Here is a 21,018-nt window from a genome sequence, read left to right on the forward strand (position 1 = left end):
TCTCCTGAAAAATATCTTATATACCACTCGATGTTTAGTCCTATTCGAATGGTATACCTCGAAAATACTATTAGAAAATAGTTGATAGAGTCCGTTCACATTGCAACATAAAAGCCCTTTACTTTTATGAACATTCTCCCTCGGGCGAGAGAATGTATAATACATGTGCATTTAATTCTGGTAAAGTTTGGCCATACACAAATTTCAAGATAAGAGTATGATTATTTTTCTTCGAGGCATATAACTTTTCTCCTGTTAATTTAGCCGGTGGGGTTATAACATCATGAGAAATATTATATTCTAGAAGGAGGCATAACAGTACCACTACTTCACAGAGGCGAAGGTCCCTCGGAACAAAATGGCCAATTGAATATAATTATTTATATCACGTGATCACTTCTGTTAACGGTTTCAAAATCTCCATACCAATTACAGTAAATCAACCAATCAGAACGGTTATATCGACAGGTCATCAACTATAGTTCCTATGACGACGGGGTCGGACTCGGCCTTGATGGCTTGACAGGTGCGTGACAGTTCAGCTACCCAGCATGTACGCCAAAGGAAAGGGCTCTAGTGTACCTTCGGACAGTCAGGCGAGGGAAAAGTAAGTTTCATTTACTTGTAGCACAAAACCAAGTGCATAATACGAATCTACATGTATGGATCTATGGGGTTTGGTACTTGTTTCGTCGAGATCCGATAACGGGAAGTCACAATTCGCTATATCGTACAACGGTGTCCTGTTGGTCGCTGTTCCGTCTTACAGTCATTATGGCCTCCTGGTTGCTTACCTAGTAAACAACGTGGGTAATTTCTGTCCCTTTCTTTTCTCTGTCCAGGTTAGCACTCTACGTTTATGAATATTTACTCCATGTTGGAGCCCAAAAAAGTGCACAGACATTTCTTTCGGAGGTAAGTGTAATTTTATTCGGTACCTTTTGTGTATGGTCTCGTCCATTTTGAATTTTTGTACGCTTCCCTCCACGTTTTTTATGATAATAAATACACGCTGTGACACGGTAAGCACAATGGCAGTGACTTGTAAATATACATATAAGTATACCGTTTGACACTTTTGTGATTGCCTACGGGATAATATTTTTTATTTTGTCTTTCAGATACGATGGGAGAAAAATATAACATTAGGAGAACCGCCGGGTTTTCTTCATTCGTGGTGGTGGTAAGCTTTGTATTCCATATACTGTATATACATATATAAAGTGATACAAAGTTATGCATTTAGTGTCTTTACTACTTTGTACACTGAAACATAGCTGTTCTTAGTGTTAATATTTTTCTTTGATAAGGCGAACGTAGTACTCGGTGAATTGAGTCTAGTTTATCGTTACGGTGCGACTGTCGTGTGTTTGCGAGGTGTCTTCGTTCTGGACACTGTTTATGGTGTTCAGTGGCAGCCCTCCATGTTGGCAGGAGGCCCTATCTTTTGTTTCGTTGTAGTGCCACTGACCCAGCGGCGCGTTATGAATAAAATCTGGTTAATATTAACCGCGGAAACGACGACAAAAATCCTTTATGGACTGTCTCTATGGCTGACCGGTCTGGAAATTTGACATTTAAAGAATCCAACAAGATGTTGGCGACGGAGTTCGTGAGTGGGGGATGTGACGGTTGTCAGTCCTTGGCCTCCCTGTAACTTATACCTAGATCATTTAAATTTACCTTTTGTTGAGAGGCTCCGCCAATTATATGATTTGCTATCAACGAAAATCCGAGAAATGCCTGTAAGGCCCGTGTTCTCTCTCGAGCCCCCGAAAGCTTGAAGACTTATTGGGTAACCGTTTGTACACAGAAAAACCAGTAGACCCTAAATCGGCATCTCTAAAACAGTTATTTTCTCTATGTGAACCACTTTTGTGTGAGTACGAGTTAGCCTTGTATAAACAGGCTCTGAAGGTGATCACCTATCATGTACCTCAAAGGTTACAATCATCCCGACTTACTAGCAGCACCCTAACTCTTACAAAATTCTTTGTCAAATTAGACCCTAACTGTCTACACCTTGTTCTTGTCCCCTTTCTTGTGAGTAAATATTATGTCACTAGAAGTGTCTTTTGTTCGGAAGTCAGTAAATGGTCATTGTGGTAAAACAAAGGAAGCCAGTTTCAAAGGGAAGAAATATTTCATGCTTGGCACTGTCGTCTGCTACTGGCAGAGATGTTGCAACATTCAAATAACATTCAGCAGAGATTTTGTGCTGTGGACTTTTTTGTCTGTAAAAGTGAATTTTTGGAATAACAATGGAAAGAGAACTCTAAGCTGTGGGAAGTGCTTGTTGCAGTGTGCAGATTTTTTTATGGGTGGGTGGAGGGGGTTTGTTTTTCTGTGGGTGGCTCAGGATATCCTAAATCAGTTATGATTTCCACACTGTTTAATTTTAAATAGTGGTTTAAACTTAACTGGGGAAAAACAAAATATTTCTCTATATCCAAATTTCATGAAAGCCAAATTGTATTAAAATTATTTTACTGTAATTGACAATATGACTGCCAATAATTGAATAAAATAATAAAAGATTAAACTATTTTTTTTTTACCTCAGATAATTATTTGCCTTTGGTTCACAATGATGCAATATTAAAGGATAATGATTATTCAATTGAGTAAATAAATAACATCAAAAATATTATGGAATCTGTTGCATACTGTTGTGTAGCCCACCTTTCCATTCTCAAACAAACTCACTGCAAACTTATTAACTGTATAACACCATCTTGAAAATGAAATCTAATTAATATATTATGTGTTACAATAAGTGTAAACATATTACTACATATTAGTGCTGGGAGATTGTGTAAAAGTTGATGGAAGGCTATAACTCTGGACAACATCTTATAACAAAAGCACCACAACAAATGCTAAATTTACATATATTAGCATAACAATAAACCTGTTAATGTCTTTGTTTTGACTGTTATAATAAGAGAATAGACTGATCTCCCTTGTATAGATCCCTTCTGTGACATTGTATGGGTAGACATCAGCAACTTAAATTTACCCACCTTTATAATTTTGTTTGAATTTTAAAATAATGAAGTGATGAATTTACAGGATCACTAGTTAGGGCTCAGAAAAACAAAATCTTTTAATTTGATATTTTATATGTGGAGCCTCCTGTCTACACCCCCCCCCTCTCCCCTCACCCCCATGGACGTGAGATATACATTAGTTTGCAAGTATATAAATCAAAGTAGAGGTGCATTCATAAGGAAGGTTGATTACATCAAAAAATGGTTAGGTTACTAAAACGACAGTTTTTAATTGCAAAAAACTTTCTTGTTCACTTGCTATTACTGTTAACTATTACTGTTGTACATGTTGATGTATGAGCTGAATGGAAGCACGGGTAAACTTACCTGCGATGTTGTGATATACATAATTACTTACCAATCTGAAAGTAAACTCCCTAGCAGTTTCCTGTGTCATTTTGTGGTTCTCTGGACTCTGTACAATGATGGGCACTCAAGTGTAGGCTACATCAAACCATTTAGGAAGATCTTGGCTGGGTTCACACCTGGGGGTGGCAGTGGGGTGGAGGAGGAGGTTTTTGAGTTTATCATTGTCATAAAAATGACATTTTGTGTTGATGTTCTGTTCAAAGTAAATAATTCAGCTACCTATAGTTACTATGATATTATAGTACCCAGGATAAAAATGTTTGTGATGTTTACAAGCTGCCTTCACCCAACAAATAGTGCCCATCTAGACAGAGAGATAAACAAAAGTATATTGAAATTGACCCTGCCTGCATCTGAAACTTTTGATTCAACAGCAAGGGAAGCTTCTGTAGTTTGAAGCTTCTACCCTTAAATATTAATGTAGTTCAAGTGTGTAGTAGAATGTGAGTCTGTTTCTGAGATCTTGTAATGACAGTATTTTTGTTATGGGTAGAAAGTAGGTATTATATAGCCTACTTAAGTTTCTCAGGAATTTGTTAGTATTCCTCCACCTCCTTCCCAATTTATGGCACAAGGTATAGGGAATCTATGCAACTTTTATTAAATATCTTCCTTCTGTTACCATGGTTTCGAAACCTTGGTTAAAAAATTAAACATGTAAAACAATATACTTAAAAAAAATCAGTCAGAGACCGTAAACTATTGATTCAAATTCAAACAATTAAAAACATGCTGGACTCTCCCCAAATGTGTAGTATTTGGGCTCCACTGTATGGTGGTTGAAAACAATCGAGGTTAATGAGCATAACACTACATGTTGCGCAAAATTCCTGTGATTTAATTTTTTTCTGTGAAGAGAACTGACAAGGGGGAAAGTAGTTGAATGTATCAAACATGTATTTTTTGTTGCATTGCACAACCTGCAGATATTATCAATATTAAATTCAGTCTATTTCATACAAAAAAATCAAAGCAAATCAGAGAAAAGAACCTTAATGTGTTAGTAATTGTCATCATTATAGAAAGTAATTAAGAGAAAATTGTTCAACATCATTTAAAAGTTACTTTGTTGAGATGACCGTCAGTTCTCTTCATATGCAATCTTCCAAGTATTCTACCAAGAACTTTTAGAGCATGATGGCATCCATTCTATAATGTCAAAGGTCAGGGTAATTTGCATAACAATAGATTATTTATGATTGAAATGTGGACAGTCTTGGCAAGTTTTTAATGTTGATAGAATTAGAAGGGGGAAATCTGGTAAAATGTGTACTGTTCAATGTTTTCCTTGAATAACTTAAATGATGATCCATCCTGCTAATTCTCGGCACATTCTTGGCTAAGTGGAAAATGTATATACCAAACCACTTCAATTTCTGTACGACTAAAATCAATCCTTAATTCAGCTCGTTTAGTTCCTCAAAGTCAAAAGCGCCACCTTGAGGAGGGAACATTCCGTTTGTAATATTTATTAGTGACTACTGACGTAGTACTGGTTGCGGTCATCAAACTCGTGTTGTGGAAACATTGTAAAGAGAGCGTTATAGTATGCATTTCACCATAAATTAAGTGGGAAGCTTTGGTATTAAAGTGTCTCTGACGCTATGGTGTAGTTGACCTGCAGTGTCATACTTCACACCAAAACACAGATCATTCAAAATATGCCTCCGCAAGCAGTTAGAAGAACATCTCACTTTAACAGTTGGTTTTGTTTTTGATTTGATTGTTTTTGTTTCTCTTTTGGGGGAGGTTAAAATTTGTTAATGCAAGTAAGGGGGTGGGGGGAGAAGTGGGGTAAAATGTTTATATATTTTACACCTGATACCTTTGTGATGGAGAACCTTAGTTAAGTATCTAGGGAACTCTGGTAGATTTTACCTACAATCCACCGAACAAAAAATTGCTTTTATGATACATCTAATTTGATTGTGTTTGTTTCTTTTCTCCAGTGTTTTTTGGGATTTATACTGTGCAGCTCCAGAAAGAAGGGAAACATGCGAGCATTCTAGCGAGGCCAAAGCTTTCCACGATTATGTAAGTAGAGAGTATAATGTAAGTACCCACCTCTCTCTTCTACCTTTCCCTTATTTCATTTTTATTTTTGGGATTTTCTTTTCCATGGGTCCAGGGCCCCTGACAAACAAACCAAAATTGTTCCCTCAAAATGAAAAAAAAACAAAGAAATAATAATTGAAAAATAATATACATATAAATGTTGAGAAGATTTGAATTTAAAATAAATGATAAATATTTTAAATCATGTAAACGTGAGTCTAAGTAGTGTAAAAGTATCTTAAGATGGACATATTGTTTTCCATTTAAGAAACATTTTCGTCAAACATTCAAAAAATGATTTATTCATAGTACTGAATAGAAAGCATTTCTATTGGACGAGATAGTAACTAATTTAAATATCATACAAATATGCAAAAGTTCTATTTTATAAAGAAAATGATGTGTACTTAGAATCAAATGTTCTTTTCTTGCTGAGGTTAATGTTCGGCAATTGTTATATTTTGATCAAGCTTGTTGCATATTACTAAGTATTCGGAGAAGACTTCATTATTCCAGGGATAAACTGTCCTGTTATACAGCATGACTTAGACAAGATGATACTATTCCCATACGGAATATACATGTCAAGAAACGGAATATTAAAAAATCTTGTACTGCAAACTGCAGTCATTGTCTTTCCTTTTAAGTGATAATATATAGGGCATTCACCGAGAGTGATATATGGTATTTGGAACTGAGAGCAATATATTTTGAGCTGAGAGCGGTATATTTTGAACTCTGTGGAGCAGCCTTGATTCCTAGAGTAACTAGTTTGAAATCAGTCAGTAAACAAGTGTATAATACCTGTTAACAATTTCTCAACTGGGCTTCTGATTGGCTGGTTTCTTAATCACTAAAGCAATGGTCCATCGATGAAATGAATTTATTTCATTACATTTTCTTAACATTTATGTTTTGTTGGTCGTTTTAGCCTAGCTCCCTTGAATATAATGATCAGTGATACTTACTTACATGTATGGAAATGAGAGAAGCCATGGGTTAGGTTGCTAGGGATAAACTGTGCAGTAGTTTGGCATATACCACACATAGACTTAGGTAGAGAGAAACACTGGTGGAAAACCTGCAAGTACAAGTTTAAGTATGGCTTGATCCAAATGTTGTGATTTCTCCCATTAGGTTATTATGTATTGTTGGTAATAACTAGTATGCATAGATAGTGTACATTGGGTTGGCCCCACTGTGTCAGCCAAGAAGACCACCTCAACAGGGCCCCCCAGTACAGTAAAGAAGACCACCTCAACAGGGCCCCCCAGTACAGTAAAATCACTGGAATAGCCTGACCTGCTTATTCTAGTTCAACATATGAATTCATCCCACTCACAGTGGAGGAAATATCAGTAGTGTGGACAAACACACACATAGTCACAAATCAGACTGAATGCTGTCAGTTGTATATAAAACATGCAGTGGAGGATTGTAATAACAATTATTTACTTGTAACTAATTTTGTGCTCAAATTAAGAAACTGTCTGAGCCGATGACGAGTCACAATTTGGTATATAAATGAGATTTGAGTTAGGAATTTAACAGATGGATTGCCTTCAGTGTGGTAGTACTAGTATTATAACAGCAAAGGGAAATATAACAAGAAACTTTCACTTTTATAAGGAACATGTTGACTATTAATATTGTCATGAATGTGCACTAGAAATATCAGTTTAATCAAGTGGCTGGTTGACTTACAAAGCCAGGCAATATTTATACAAACAAAAGCCATAACTGTACACTATGAATTTTGTGTGGCCTTGTATGATTGTTGTTTGACTGGACAATTGTACACATAACGCAAACATATTATGCAACAATGAAAAAAAAAAGAAGACGAGGGCTGGCCTAGTCTGTTAGAGCAAACAAAGGAATACTGCATACATTATAAGTAGAACAAAAGGACTCAACAAGTCCACAAGAGACTCTACAAAAGTCGAACATTAAAATATAAAAAGATGTCGTCGGTCCACTCATATGAGTCATAATTTGTTGAAAAATATAATATAATTGATAAAGTTATCCAGAAGAAGTGTAAATGTAAGAGAGACACAATAGTGCATATTATAAAGTGGTACAATTCTTGGGTAAGACTGAGGTTAACTAAATTCTCAAGTTTAAGTTTCTGAGTGTGGAATAAAAATTCCGTAATTTTAAATAAGACAACATTTCAGCAGTAATTATGAGGAGAATTTAATTCAGAATATTGGAATCCTAATAGTGGGGTATGGTTGAATCAAAATTGCTATTTAATTTATACAAATGGATAGAAACTCCTAGAAATTAATCCAGGTTTTCCCAACTTGTATTTTTTGTGTACAAGCAAATATTGTTGTGGTAGGAAGAAGATTAAGAAGATCAAGATAATAAAATTGTGATCATGTGTAGACATCGGGGGTTTCAAGGTTTTGTATGTAAAAGTAGAAATGGTAGAATTAGTTAATGAGTTTGACTTTAATTGTACTGACTTGTCAGATCTAGCTAGTTCTGATAAACTATACCTTCAAAGTATAACTAGCCAGTTAGTAAGTTTACATGTAGTAATACTAACTGTACCTTCAAAGTATAACTAGCTAGTAAGTTTACATGTAGTAATACTAACTGTACCTTCAGAGTATAACTAGCTAGTAAGTTTACATCTAGTAATACTAATTGTACCTTCAAAGTATAACTAGCCAGTTAGTAAGTTTACATGTAGTAATACTAACTGTACCTTCAAAGTATAACTAGCTAGTAAGTTTACATCTAGTAATACTAATTGTACCTTTAAAGTATAACTAGCTAGTTAGTAAGTTTGCATCTAGTAATACTAACTATACTTTCAGCATATCAGAACTTGCTGGTCAGTGAGTTTGCATCTAGTAATAAGTAAGTTTAATTTTAGTAATACTGGGTGTGCACCTCAAAGTAAGCATGGTTAGTAAATAAGTTTATCTTCACTATACTCCAACATGTTTTGTCAAACCAGAAACTACGGTCTCACCCTTTGTTGTACAATTTCTATGATATGTACAGTATCTACACTATCAAGATATATTACAGTTCTAAAACTATTCACGACACATTTAACATACAAGAAATTTTTTCAAACTAAAACTTTATTTTAGTCAATTTCTATTATACCGTGTGTGAACCAAGTTGATAAAAAAAATATGGAATATATACACTGGTCGTTCTATGTCACGACAACACACGTCTACGTCACTGATTCTGCTGTATTCAAAATATGAGTCAAAACGTTCAAAATTGCCATTACTTTCCCCAATTTTTATTAATATTACTGGCGCTGGTATAATTATGTTATTCTCCAATATTTTTCTTCAGTCAGTCGGAAAATACTCGTGACCCGAGGGTTGTCACTACTTGTCTTGCGACTCGTAGTGCCAAGGGCCCTTAGGTTACTCATATTTTCCTTGGTTGAATGAAGACAAATATTTGGGAATGATATCTAATTATCTCTTTATTGTGAAAATATACTAAAAGTGAAAACACTTTTTACCCAACATTTTTTTCTGACATCAGTCGGCAAGAAGGCCAAATTGAAATTTCATATGAAATTTAAATATTGTCATGTACATGTGTTGATCTGTGCCATGTGAGAAAATGATGATGAAATATTTATAATTCTACTTTCACACAAGATAATATTGGTACTTATGTCTTAATATATAGTATGATTATAATGGAGATTAATTTCTTGTAGTAGACACACTACTCACCTTTATCATTTGTTATTGAGGTGTTACAGAAATCAGTCAATTAAATATTTGGTTTATTTGACTGAAAAACACTAACTTGTTAAAGGGATGTCCCTTTAGGGTAAGGTCTTGTTTTCATTGTCAACAAATTAATTGTCATCAATGATTTCCAGCAGCACAGTGTGAGATCTTCAAGTATGTACAACACATTGTGTTTATTAGGTTGATTAAAGTATACATTTCTCAATTTCCCATTCCACCTTGAAAATACAATTAAAAAAACACGTACAAAAACCCTGTTTTGTAAAAAAGCAGATTTTGATCTCATTGGATTTTAATAATGAGAGAGTTTTTAGAGGTTGTTGTTTTGTGTGCCACAAGCTGGTACATGTGTGTCTGGGACACGTGGCTATGGGTAGCGAGAATCTAGGGTCACTACTGCATTTGTAAGGCTGTCGTTATAATGTGTAATGAAGGCAGAACAAACTCATTGCTTGGCATTGTATTCACATTGTAACAATCCCCCAATGAAGGCGTGTTTTTGGAGGGCATTAAATAGGTGTAAACCCCCTAAGTAGTTTACATTGGTTCGCGGGATCACTCTCACAGTCATAGGAGATAATTGACGGTATTATTAAATATAAGGAGTTGAATTAAGTAAGCTTGTAGGACACGTTCACACTCTTGACCTGGCCATTACTCTGGCGTAACAGATCCCAACTGCCGACTCCATTAGCATAGTGGTTGAGAAGGCAGGTTATATAAGGTGGAAGTCTATTTGTCTGTTGGAGTCCAGACATACATATGCAAATTAGCTTACAGCTTGGTCTAGTTGGAGACCCACTGTTATTCTAGGCAATTGTGCAATTGGTGCAAATTTTTCAAAATTGTTCTGTTGTGAAAGATAATGGTACTGTGTCAGCTGTGGGGTGGGGAGTAGTTCGGGGTGAGACGGCTGTGAATATACTCTGGGTATAGAAACTGATATGTGTGTGTATCATGTGTACAAGCACAACATGGTTTACAATATTACTGCAAGTGGGAGTGTTGACACAAGGGTTTATTCAAATTAACAACAAAGAAAACATTTGAATGTGTTGACTGTACAAAGAAAAGGACGCCTTGCATCTCTTTTTTGCCACACTATACCAAATAATAATCACAACATTTTAAAACAGTATTTTGGATACAGATGGTTAATTGCTGAAAGGTGTATTTCACATTATGAGAAAACATATCGACTTTTCACTCGTGTAGGTTGTTAAAGTACAGATGTAATAATACATGTATCGGGATGAGATGAGGGTATCATAAACCTAACAATTTCAACAACCACTTTCTCAATACAAAAAGACGATAAGAAAAAAAAATACTGGAAATTTTTCACGGTTTTGAAAATTTACAAAATTTTGAATTTTCAAGAGTCAAGAATGTTCAGTATAATGATAATAACAATAATGATAATAATAATGTATATGTATATTACTGAACATTCATCATATAATATCATATATAATATATAAAATCAATAAAATTTGTTGAAGATATTTTTCGTGTAAGTCAATGTTTGAAAAAAATATTCATATAAAATGATATGAAATGTGGCATTTTTAGATTTTTTGGTACAAGAAATTCTAACCAATGTTTCAATGAGATATCATGTATGTTTAACATTCAAAATTGGTGATATTTAGAGAAAAAACATAGAAATTACATCTTGTGTTTGCTAATGCACAATAAATATCGACATCATACTGGAAATTGTTTATTTCCATAAATAAATAAATAAATAAATAAATAAATAAATAAATAGTCAGTTCTGTAAAGTGTTTTACAATTACAAGGTTAAATTGTATTTTCAATGGTTTGTAAGTAAACAGTATCTCAAAGCCCAGTCAGATGGGGATTAAAATCTGAGTGTGAAAAACAGTATCAGAACTATAGGAAATGTTAGTCCATAACAAAAAATCTGAAGTAATCCTTGTATCTCCTGCGATAATGCTAATGTGAGGACCTGGGATTGAATACCTGGCCTTTAACAGTTCTTGTTTGGACTTGACATGAGATTTCAAAACATGTATACAGAAACCATCTGCTGGGATTTTTTGTTAACAGAAATATGTATACCCAGAGGTCATGGTTACCTTTTGATCATGCATCCTCAGTGATGCATAGCTGCCAAAATTAGTGTTCCCTGTGCACCCTTCCAGCATAAATAACTTCCAACCACCCTTCCAGCATAAATAACTTCCAACCAAATTATTCAATTATCATTTATCTATCTGAATGAATATGAATTTAAAAATTAGAGAAGTTCTGTGAGAGTGGTGTAAATATCTTATTTACTTTTGTTGGGGTAGAAATTACACCTCATCATTCATCAATTAGCTTTCAAGATCAATAACAGAATGGGGAAATAATGAGCATACTTCAAAAAATCACGGTCCAACGAAATGCTAAGGATTATGTTATCTGACTGATCACCTCTCTCTACTAATGTACAACATATGACCCCCTACCAGCTGGTCATAAGAACAGGTTAAATTCAGTATGCCCTCTATTAAAACCAATTTGGTGCACCACTGACATAGCAACTACTTGTGACCTAGCGAAATTTAGTGATTCTCATATCCCTTATCATGGGGTGACCTGCAAGATCCAGTTTCTATCATTTTGATCCATAACATTTACATATATTATCCCATCATGAAGATCTTGAATTTTAAACTTGTTCCAAAAAAAATAATAATCGAAAATCCTAGAAAAACATCAAAAAATAGGATTTAGGGTTGTTCGTTGGTGCAGTAAGGACAGTAAATGTGTTTGTTTTTTCCACTTGACACTGGTGAGAGTAATGGATGGGGAGTACAAAAGAAACTCTTCCCAAACATTAATGTCTTGAAAATGGTCTAATGTGCACGGTATTCTTCTTCCCACTGTAGCAAAAGCACGGTACAAACACCATCCTTGCCTCCTAGGGCAAACACCATCCGTGCCTCCTACGGCCAAACACCATCCTTGCCTCCTACGGCCAAACACCATCCTTGCCTCCCAGGACACCATGCTTGGCAGGTTTCTACCATGCTTTAAAAGTGTTCTACCCTCCTTGAGCTTCTAGTAATCATTGAATGACAAAATCATAATAATACTTTCACATGAAGAGAAATGGCTGATCCTCAATGTGTATGTGTTAAAATAAATACGTCAGAGTTTGTTCCAGTGTTGAAAATATGCATATTATATATGCTGATCACTATGCAAACCAATATGCAAATTACCATGTTCTTTATATGTAAATTAATTTGCAAATTAGCCACCTTTTTTGCAATCTAACCTGGGGAGAACCCTGCATGGCTTAAAGACCTATGATCCAATCCCATGACATCAGCCTCTAAATCATAAATGGTCAAAGATTCTTTACAATTTCAGGGAATCTATCACAAATTGCAGTTCAGTATGTAGGAAACTTTGAAGTTTATTGGATTTCTCTCTGTTTTGTCAGTAACTGAAACTATTGTAACTTTTGCGTGAGAAGGATTGGCCAATGCAGTATGATAGTTTAGCTTTTGTTGGGAGGAAAGAAATGACTTTCTTTCTTTAGACAATCCACTTGATAAACCCAGTAAAGGAAAGGACATTATTCTTTTATTTGTGAACTTTTACATGACAAGGTGGGCTTTTGAAATGTAAATTATCTCTTTGTCATCAAATTTTGCTTATGAAAGCTACAATGTGTTCTAAGGTGGAAGGGATGCAATATGCCCACAGTACTGAGTAGCCCGGAAGAAAAGAAAACAAACATATGGCAGGCAGTTTGTGAGGATATGTGGAAATAAAAAAAAAATATTGTAAAACTACTAGAAAAATCAAATTTATTTTGTGACTCTTTTTAAAATGTCCAAACTTCCTGTTGATTATTTCACTGTGTGTGGTTAGCAGAGGTCTGTAAGCTTTGTTTTTATTTGGATGGAGGACCTCGATAAAGTGATAGGGAAAAAGGAAATATTGCTTGGTCATTTTTTGTTTTAAGTGTCATGTTGAAATCAATTATATAAAATTGATAGAAATATGCATAAGGTGAAAACTGAGTCAGAGAACCACAGAAACATAGCTGGGAGACACGAATACAGAATTGTACAAATTTTATCTGTAATTTTGTTGCGTGTAAAACTGCACCAGCGATGTCGTAGTTATGTTTTTAGTAATATAATACTGCCTGTAAATTATTCAGCATTGTAATATTGTCATGTTATCAAAAATATGTTGTTTATGCCAAAGGCCAGAGTTAAATTTTGATTTATTTACCTGGTATTTTGTGTTGAGAATATTTGAACAGCTCTGATCAATGATGGTACCCTCTCAGGAAAGGAGGAGTTGTTCATTTTTATGAACGTTCTAAGTCAAATCTTGTGAATTATCCCCTTAGTATTTTCAATGAGTCATTTGAAGATCATTTACAAAATATAAATGAAAGTTTGAGAACTTTGTTATATGAAGCAATTTCTACAAAGATGCTGTTTTGATAGAATATTTTGTTTGTTTATTTGAAACACTTTTGAGAATCTACATTTCAGATGTTGAAGGGACACAGAATGAGAAACTATTTTTTCTTCTTCTAAATTTTAAATGCTTACATAAAACTCATTCAGTATTGCATTTGTGTGGATTTGTGATTTGAAATGAATGTATCTCTGTACAGCATAACAAATTTATGCATGCATTTTCTCTAATGTCAACAGCAATTTTAGAGCATGCCCCAAAATTATGTAATTTGGTCGATTTGCCTCTCATATGGTTACAAGCAATGCATTATAATCATTTAATTTGTAGAATACCAGTTTGTAATTTTTCACATGACAAAAACGACAAAAGAGAAAAACCATTTGCATCTGGATTAGTACCCCTTTAAGGTGTTAAAGGTGCATGTGTTCATATTGAATCTGTCTGGCAACTTTAGCTATGAAGTACAATATTAATAAACCTAAGAGTATTCTTGGACAAAATGTACAATGGAAAGGATGTATGGCTGATTTCAACAATTTGTTTATTTCTGTACTCTTCATAAATTCAGGAAAGATATTATGACTTGCTCTTTGCAAATGCATTTTAACACCTCTCCTAGTATAGTATAGGATTGTCAGTGGCTGAGTGGTTAAACCACTTGCCTCTTACCACTGCAGTCAAGGTTCGGACCCATTCAGGGTTTGATTAAATTTACCCCGCTTTAAGTAAGAAGAGTGTTGTTCAGTTTGACTTTATCGAACAATGCAGGTTTTCCCTGGGTATTCCGGTTTCCTCCTGAACTAACACTGAACCTAAGGAGCCAGTAAATAGGAATAGCTCCCCCATTGGTTATCCTGGAAAAAGATAAATGAACAAAATGAATAAATAGATAAAGTATGGAGTATAGTGCTATAGCATCAGTCACTGTATAGATGTTCTGATGGATTGGTTTTTATCAGACTTTAAAAAAAAATATCAGACAATTTCAGTTACCCTTTGAATAGAGCGCTTACAAAGTTTACACAATTCAAGAAATATTACTGGAGATACAAAACAGTATTCTGGGTACAGCGGAACTTTTTTCTTCTGTAGGGGGAAGGTGAGCAATCCTTACGACAAGGGTCTTTCAAATCATTCTTGCTCCTACCTTCAACATGTGTGTCTCAATTATATTCATTTGACTAAAATATTAAAAATTAAGTTTTTATGGAAATTGGAAAGGTTAATTTAAATAGTTGGCAAATGTCTGCACTTTTCACATCTTGTTAGTTATATCCTTGGTGTAGGAATATACACAAAGATTTGTCGTGTCGTTCCTAATTTACAGTATATGGTGACCACTTCAACTGTCCAAGGCAGGAAATTGAATAATATTTGGTATACAGATTCAAAAAAAAAAAAAAAAAAAAAAACCCTGAAAAAGGAAAAATCTAAAATTTATATCATGAATATCATCATACCAAGGAAATTATACTCTATCATGTTGGTCTTAGTGAGAGAAAAGAATTAATATTCAGCTACCAAAGTTTATATTATGCAGTTTATCCTTCATCTGTTAGCTTTGTTGAATTTGAATTATGTTTCTCCTCAAAAAAAAAAATAAAAAAAAAATATACAGATTTGCATAATTGTGAATGGTATTACCGTGTGAGTTAGGGTGTAGTGTCTTTGATATGGTAATGAGCATCATACCCTCTAACTTGCTTAGAAATGGCAGTAGACTGGGAGAAAATACTTCAGATGAAATTATATGAAAAGAAATGTGATAGATTTGTATGAGTTATCTAGATAACATTGACTGTAATCAGATTGCTTACACAGACCAATAATAAGTGGCTGTGATGTGCACCCTTACCGTTCTGATACAATAATTATCTACTGCCCTCTGTTGTTCTTATTAGGTAGAGTATTTAAACTAAACTGTTATTTCTCTCCGCAAAGAAAATTAAATGGATGCTATGTGCATGAGAAGTATTAAGCCAACAAGAGCTGTCACTTTATGGTATTGTTTCCATTGTTTTTTGGCAGTATTTTATTGTGTTGTTTTCTGTGTTATGAAGGTTGTCAACAAGACTAACAGGAATATTGTTTTAAGTATTTGGGTTTTGCAATAATTTCAGTGAAATACCAAAACCCAAATTATAATGAATACAAACTGATGCTCGTGTTGATGATTTTTATTTCCAAATTATCTCCACACAAACCTGAGACTTAACACCAGTAACTGGTATATTAAAATACCAAGTCAGTGATTCCTGTGGAGGATGTCCAGTGAATTTTCTTTGCCATATAGGAAAAGGAAAGTAGTTACAAAATGTATGTCTTCTAAGAATATCAACCAAAATGAGTGTAATTTTTAAATCTGTTGATTTAATTGAATGAAAAACATGCCAATTTCTGTACAAAATGACTCCAACATTATGTGGTCTTAGACTTGGTATAACCTGCAAGAGCCCAGAGATATGTGCATGTGAAAATACTGAACTCTAATAATATTTAACTTATATGCTTGCTACAATGCCAGTCATATTTCACCAAGTGAACAGTTTCGGCTACAATTTAATATTGATGTGTCCTGGACTACTGCTATTTTGGAGTCAAGATACAATGTTTAGTAGTCTATGTGTCCTGGACTACTGCTAATTTGGTAGTCTAGATACAATGTTTAGTAGTCTACGTGTCCTGGACTACTGCTAATGTGGTAGTCTATATACAATATTTAGTAGTCTATGTGTCCTAAACTACTGCTAATTTGGTAGTCTATATACAATGTTTAGTAGTCTATGTGTCCTAAACTACTGCTAATTTGGTAGTCTAGATACAATGTTTAATAGTCTGTGTGTCCTAAACTACTGCTAATTTGGTAGTCTAAATACAATGTTTAGTATTCTATGTGTCCTGGACTACTGCTAATGTGGTAGTCTATATACAATATTTAGTAGTTTATGTGTCCTAAACTACTTCTAATTTGGTAGTCTATATACAATGTTTAGTAGTCTATTTGCTCTGGACTACTGATAATTTCGAACCATGAAATAAGATATCTCCCATACAAAACAGTGATGATGGTAGAGCCACAGTGATGTTTCTATGTTGTATTGTTGTTCTATGGTCTTATAATATAACTTTCTATATTTGACAGAAATGTAGGCAAAATCCTGTTGTGAAGTGATAAAAATAAATAAGATGACATTAACATGAAAAAGTGACACAAATTTACAGAATATGAAAGTGAGATAAATTCAATAATGTTGTTTTTTTTGGTTGTGTACTGTGATCGACATTTGAGCACAGTCTATTTTGACTTTTGACGGGTTTCTTTCCCTTTCCTATAAGCAGAGGCAAGCCTGCACAAAGTGTTTCTCTATCATCAAGTTTTCTGATTGCTGTTTTAAGTAAGCTAAATGTCGCTGCAATGACACAGCCTCAGTTCTTTATGACCAAGTAATTTGGTCAGCTTAGTCAGGGATAAAATAAAAATGAAATTACTACAAACAAGAAGGGGAAAGTGTTGATGTGGTCAAAATAAAATTAATGGGGTTGATGTACAGAAATTACAGTATCTTGAATCCTGTGACTTTCCTGTAAAAGTGTCTCCTGGAAGATAAGTCAAAACTGTTTTTCATGGCTGTATGTTAAAATGTCAGTGTGTAATTCTTGTTACTTGAAATAGAATTTGACTACTTGGCACGTCATTTGAATAATGATCATTTGATTTCTTGATGGACACTCAGATTTCCACACCATGTGCTGTATACGCATTACTTTATGCGTTCAGATCAACATAATTTGTCAGTCGGTACGTAACCTGAACATAGTATGAGTTGTTATATTTTCTATCAAAGTCACTCTGACCTGATAAATATATTCAATGAGAAGAAAGTTGATTGCTTACAAGACTTTCTACACAATTAAACATAGTCTCTAATTAAGGAAGAAAATTATCAAAAAAGTAAGATACGAATGGAGACTCCTTATTCGTGCTATCGTTTGCAAACATTAGATGTCACATGTTAAGTGAAAGGTCAGAGGTCACTGTGATGTTCCAGAGAACATTATCTCTTCCTTTGAAGGCCACTCATGTACATACATAGATGTCATGGGTACTGTTATTATAGAGTGTTAACAATCTGAACTAAGGACAACAGTTCAATTGTATTTAATCTAGTATCAGTGGTAATCCAGTATAGTTTGAAATTCTACATGGCAGATTACAGATATGCAAATGAGATCATGTAGCCATTTGTAGATTGCTACTCTTGTATTTGAATATATTTGCATAATATTGTAGATTTGTGTATGGAAGTAGACTGGTAACTAAAAGGTTAACAAGTAGATATCAGTGCTTGTGAAATAATTTGAAGTCCAGACAATTTTGATCTTGAGATAATTACAATGAAATATAGATTGTCAATGTAGATGAAGAAGCCTGATAGGGCTGAACAACACAACGTATCTTACAGTCAATGTAGAAATAAAATGTTGAAGATTTGATAAGGAATGTAGATGGCAAAGTATAGCTTAGAGGAAAGATTTGTTGTGTACATTGTTAAAAACATTTATTAGTATTACTCAGTGTTCAGTTTATGTTGCAGGAGTAGAAACACTATAAAGTACAACTGTGGGGAAAAGGAGATACAAGATAGTAAATATAGGGAAATATAAATATGGTATTATTTTTGGCCTTGAAAATCAATATATAACAGACATTTCAAGCCATGGCTAGTTCTTAGTGTAATGACTATATCAGTATTGGAATTAGTGGAACCACACAACCTATACTGGGGATATAGAATTGGGACTAACACCAGACATTCTCAGTGGGTACTATGGTTGAAACTCACCTTGACATATGTAGACAGTTGGTGGGTGGGTGGGGTGGGTGGGGGGTGGGGGCAATTGGAAATATGAAGATTTATATAACATGATCATTTGTTAGTGTCAAAATCAATTCATCACAATCATACAATACAATTAATCTATTTATCAGTTAATTCACAAATCTAATAATTTATCAATCTATCAAATAATAAATCTAGCAGGCAATCAATCAGTCAACCAACCAGCCAATCAATCAATCAACAAATCAAGTAATCAATAAATTTATCAGTCAGCAAATTTCTCAATCGATCAATCAATAAATCTAGCTATCAATCAGTCAGTAAATCTATCAATCAATCAATAAATTAATGTCGCCAAACCAACAAGTCAACAAAGTGATTAATCAAATCAATTAATCAACAAATCTAGCAACCAGACAACATATCTTGCTATCAATCAATCAATCAATCAATCAAATCAATCAAATTCAATCAAATAATCTGTGATTTAGTCAATCACAAATCAATCACCCAATGTAGCAATCAATTAGTCAACAAATCTGTCAATCAAATCAATCGCCCAACAAATCTAGCTGTATCAATCATGAATCAGGCTATCATTCGATAAAATCAATTAATCAACTAATATAGCAATCAATCAATCAATAAATATATCAATCAGCAAATCTGTCAATCAATCAATCAATCATTTAGAAAATGAATCAATTGGCAAGTAATCATCAGACATTGACGCTTGTCACTTTTATTCATTTTATGCGTGCATATATGATATAGATTTGATAGCAATCGGTTTTTACTATTTATTATTCAGAGAAAAGACATCAAATGTAGAATTCTATGAACTGTTCCAAAGTTCACCTTACGTCACACAGGTCCAAGTCAAAGATAACTATTAGTTCATTTTGGGTGACACCCTACGTCACACAGGTCCAAGTCAAAAATAACTATTAGTTCACTTTGGGTGAGACTTTACATCATCCAAAATACAAGTTGCTGAGGTCAGAGTCCTAGTTACATATAGTTATCAAGATTAACTTTATTTCAAGAATATTCATCAATAAACATTGCAGAAAAACTGTAGTAAAATAGTTCGAGAACTTATACTGTTGGTAAGTTTGAACTTTGACCTTAGTGTCCTTGACAAAAACACTGTATTGTTTGGCTGTCGTTCTTGTACCAGTACATGTTGATGAATTATTGTATTTTTATGTCTAACTATATATAAATAGAGACACATAGATGTCATGACAAAGACAGACAATTTTATATACTTTATAAAGTACAAGTGGGAAATTGTTATGGAGCATTTTTGGCTTATTATAACTATTTCTGATTTGCAAAGTTATAACACACAAGCAGACCAAATTTTTTTAGCATTGAGCTTTCGGTCTGTCTTGGTTGATGATCCTCATCAGAGTGACAATTTCCATAGTTACAGCTGATCCACTAGGTGGACCACTTCGAACTGCTTGTGGGTTATAACCTATGGAGATTATTTGATTTACCAAGCTGATGAATATTTTGGGTCATAACTATTTCTGCAAATGACATTTATGTGTATGAAAATATGTATGAACAAAAAACAAAAAAATTACGGCATGGATTTTGTTCATCAAACCATTATAATCAAATAAAAATAGAAAACCGTTTACCTTTTGTAAAGATGTATTTTATGACTGGAATTGAAAACACATGTAGGTATGTCTGTGGTATCATGTAGAATATTAAACAATGAATATTTTAGAATAGGCAGTTTCTGTAATGTGATTTTTTTCTGAACTGTCCTAGTCATCCATTTGATAATAATAAATTACCAATTGATGAGAATCAAGTGATTGTAATGAACACTTGTACAATGATAACGGTAGGGTTTTAAATAGGGTTGTTGGGTTTTCGGTGGCCGAGCAGTTAGCTCTACGTCTCTTACCTCTACAGTCTGGGTTTTGAACCTACCTAGCCCTGTCTGTGTTTGATTAAAAAAAATTCACCAGGTATGTATGTAAGAAGGGTGATGCTCAGTTTGACCCTGTCAAACTAGGCAAGTTTTCCCCCAGGTACTACGGCTCCCTCATGCTTCAACAATGCCAGGGCCGTTACCTTGCTATAATGGTACAAAGTGGAATATTGTTACATGACATCGTGCTATGGTATAGTAATGCTAAGATATATGGCATGACAGTAGTGGACTTGCCAGGACATAATAACAAACAGATGCTATGACATTTGCATACATGTATGCAATAATATTTTCGATATTGTACTGCAGTATAAATGCCAATACTGTAGTATGCACCAATGCAAGTAATCACTGCTACATATGTTATAATGAACAGTTCGTACTAAATAGCATATGTTAGCATGGCATTGTAGTTAGCTTTCCGTGTGGATATGCATGTACCATTACACAATAATCAGTGTATTACATACAAGTCACATATGATATATATATATATAGTTGAGAAGATTAAAGTATTCCAAAGTGAAGCATAGAGTTTAC

At 34.1% G+C, this 21,018-nt stretch overlaps 1 protein-coding gene across 3 annotated transcripts in view; it reads left to right on the forward strand.

The window, feature by feature from the left end:
• Nucleotides 1-523: 523 nt before the first annotated feature.
• Nucleotides 524-21,018, forward strand: part of LOC144436487 (single-stranded DNA-binding protein 2-like) — a 104,283-nt gene continuing 83,788 nt past the window's right edge. For all 3 annotated transcript variants that reach the window (XM_078125288.1, XM_078125289.1, XM_078125291.1), the window contains exons 1-4: nucleotides 524-607; nucleotides 843-915; nucleotides 1,122-1,183; nucleotides 5,368-5,452. In XM_078125288.1, coding sequence (XP_077981414.1) covers nucleotides 552-607; nucleotides 843-915; nucleotides 1,122-1,183; nucleotides 5,368-5,452 — 276 coding nt within the window. In that variant the 5' untranslated portion in view covers nucleotides 524-551. The remainder of the gene's footprint in view (nucleotides 608-842; nucleotides 916-1,121; nucleotides 1,184-5,367; nucleotides 5,453-21,018) is intronic.

The sequence above is a fragment of the Glandiceps talaboti genome, chromosome 6, assembly GCF_964340395.1.
Source record: "Glandiceps talaboti chromosome 6, keGlaTala1.1, whole genome shotgun sequence".
NCBI lineage: Eukaryota > Metazoa > Hemichordata > Enteropneusta > Spengelidae > Glandiceps > Glandiceps talaboti.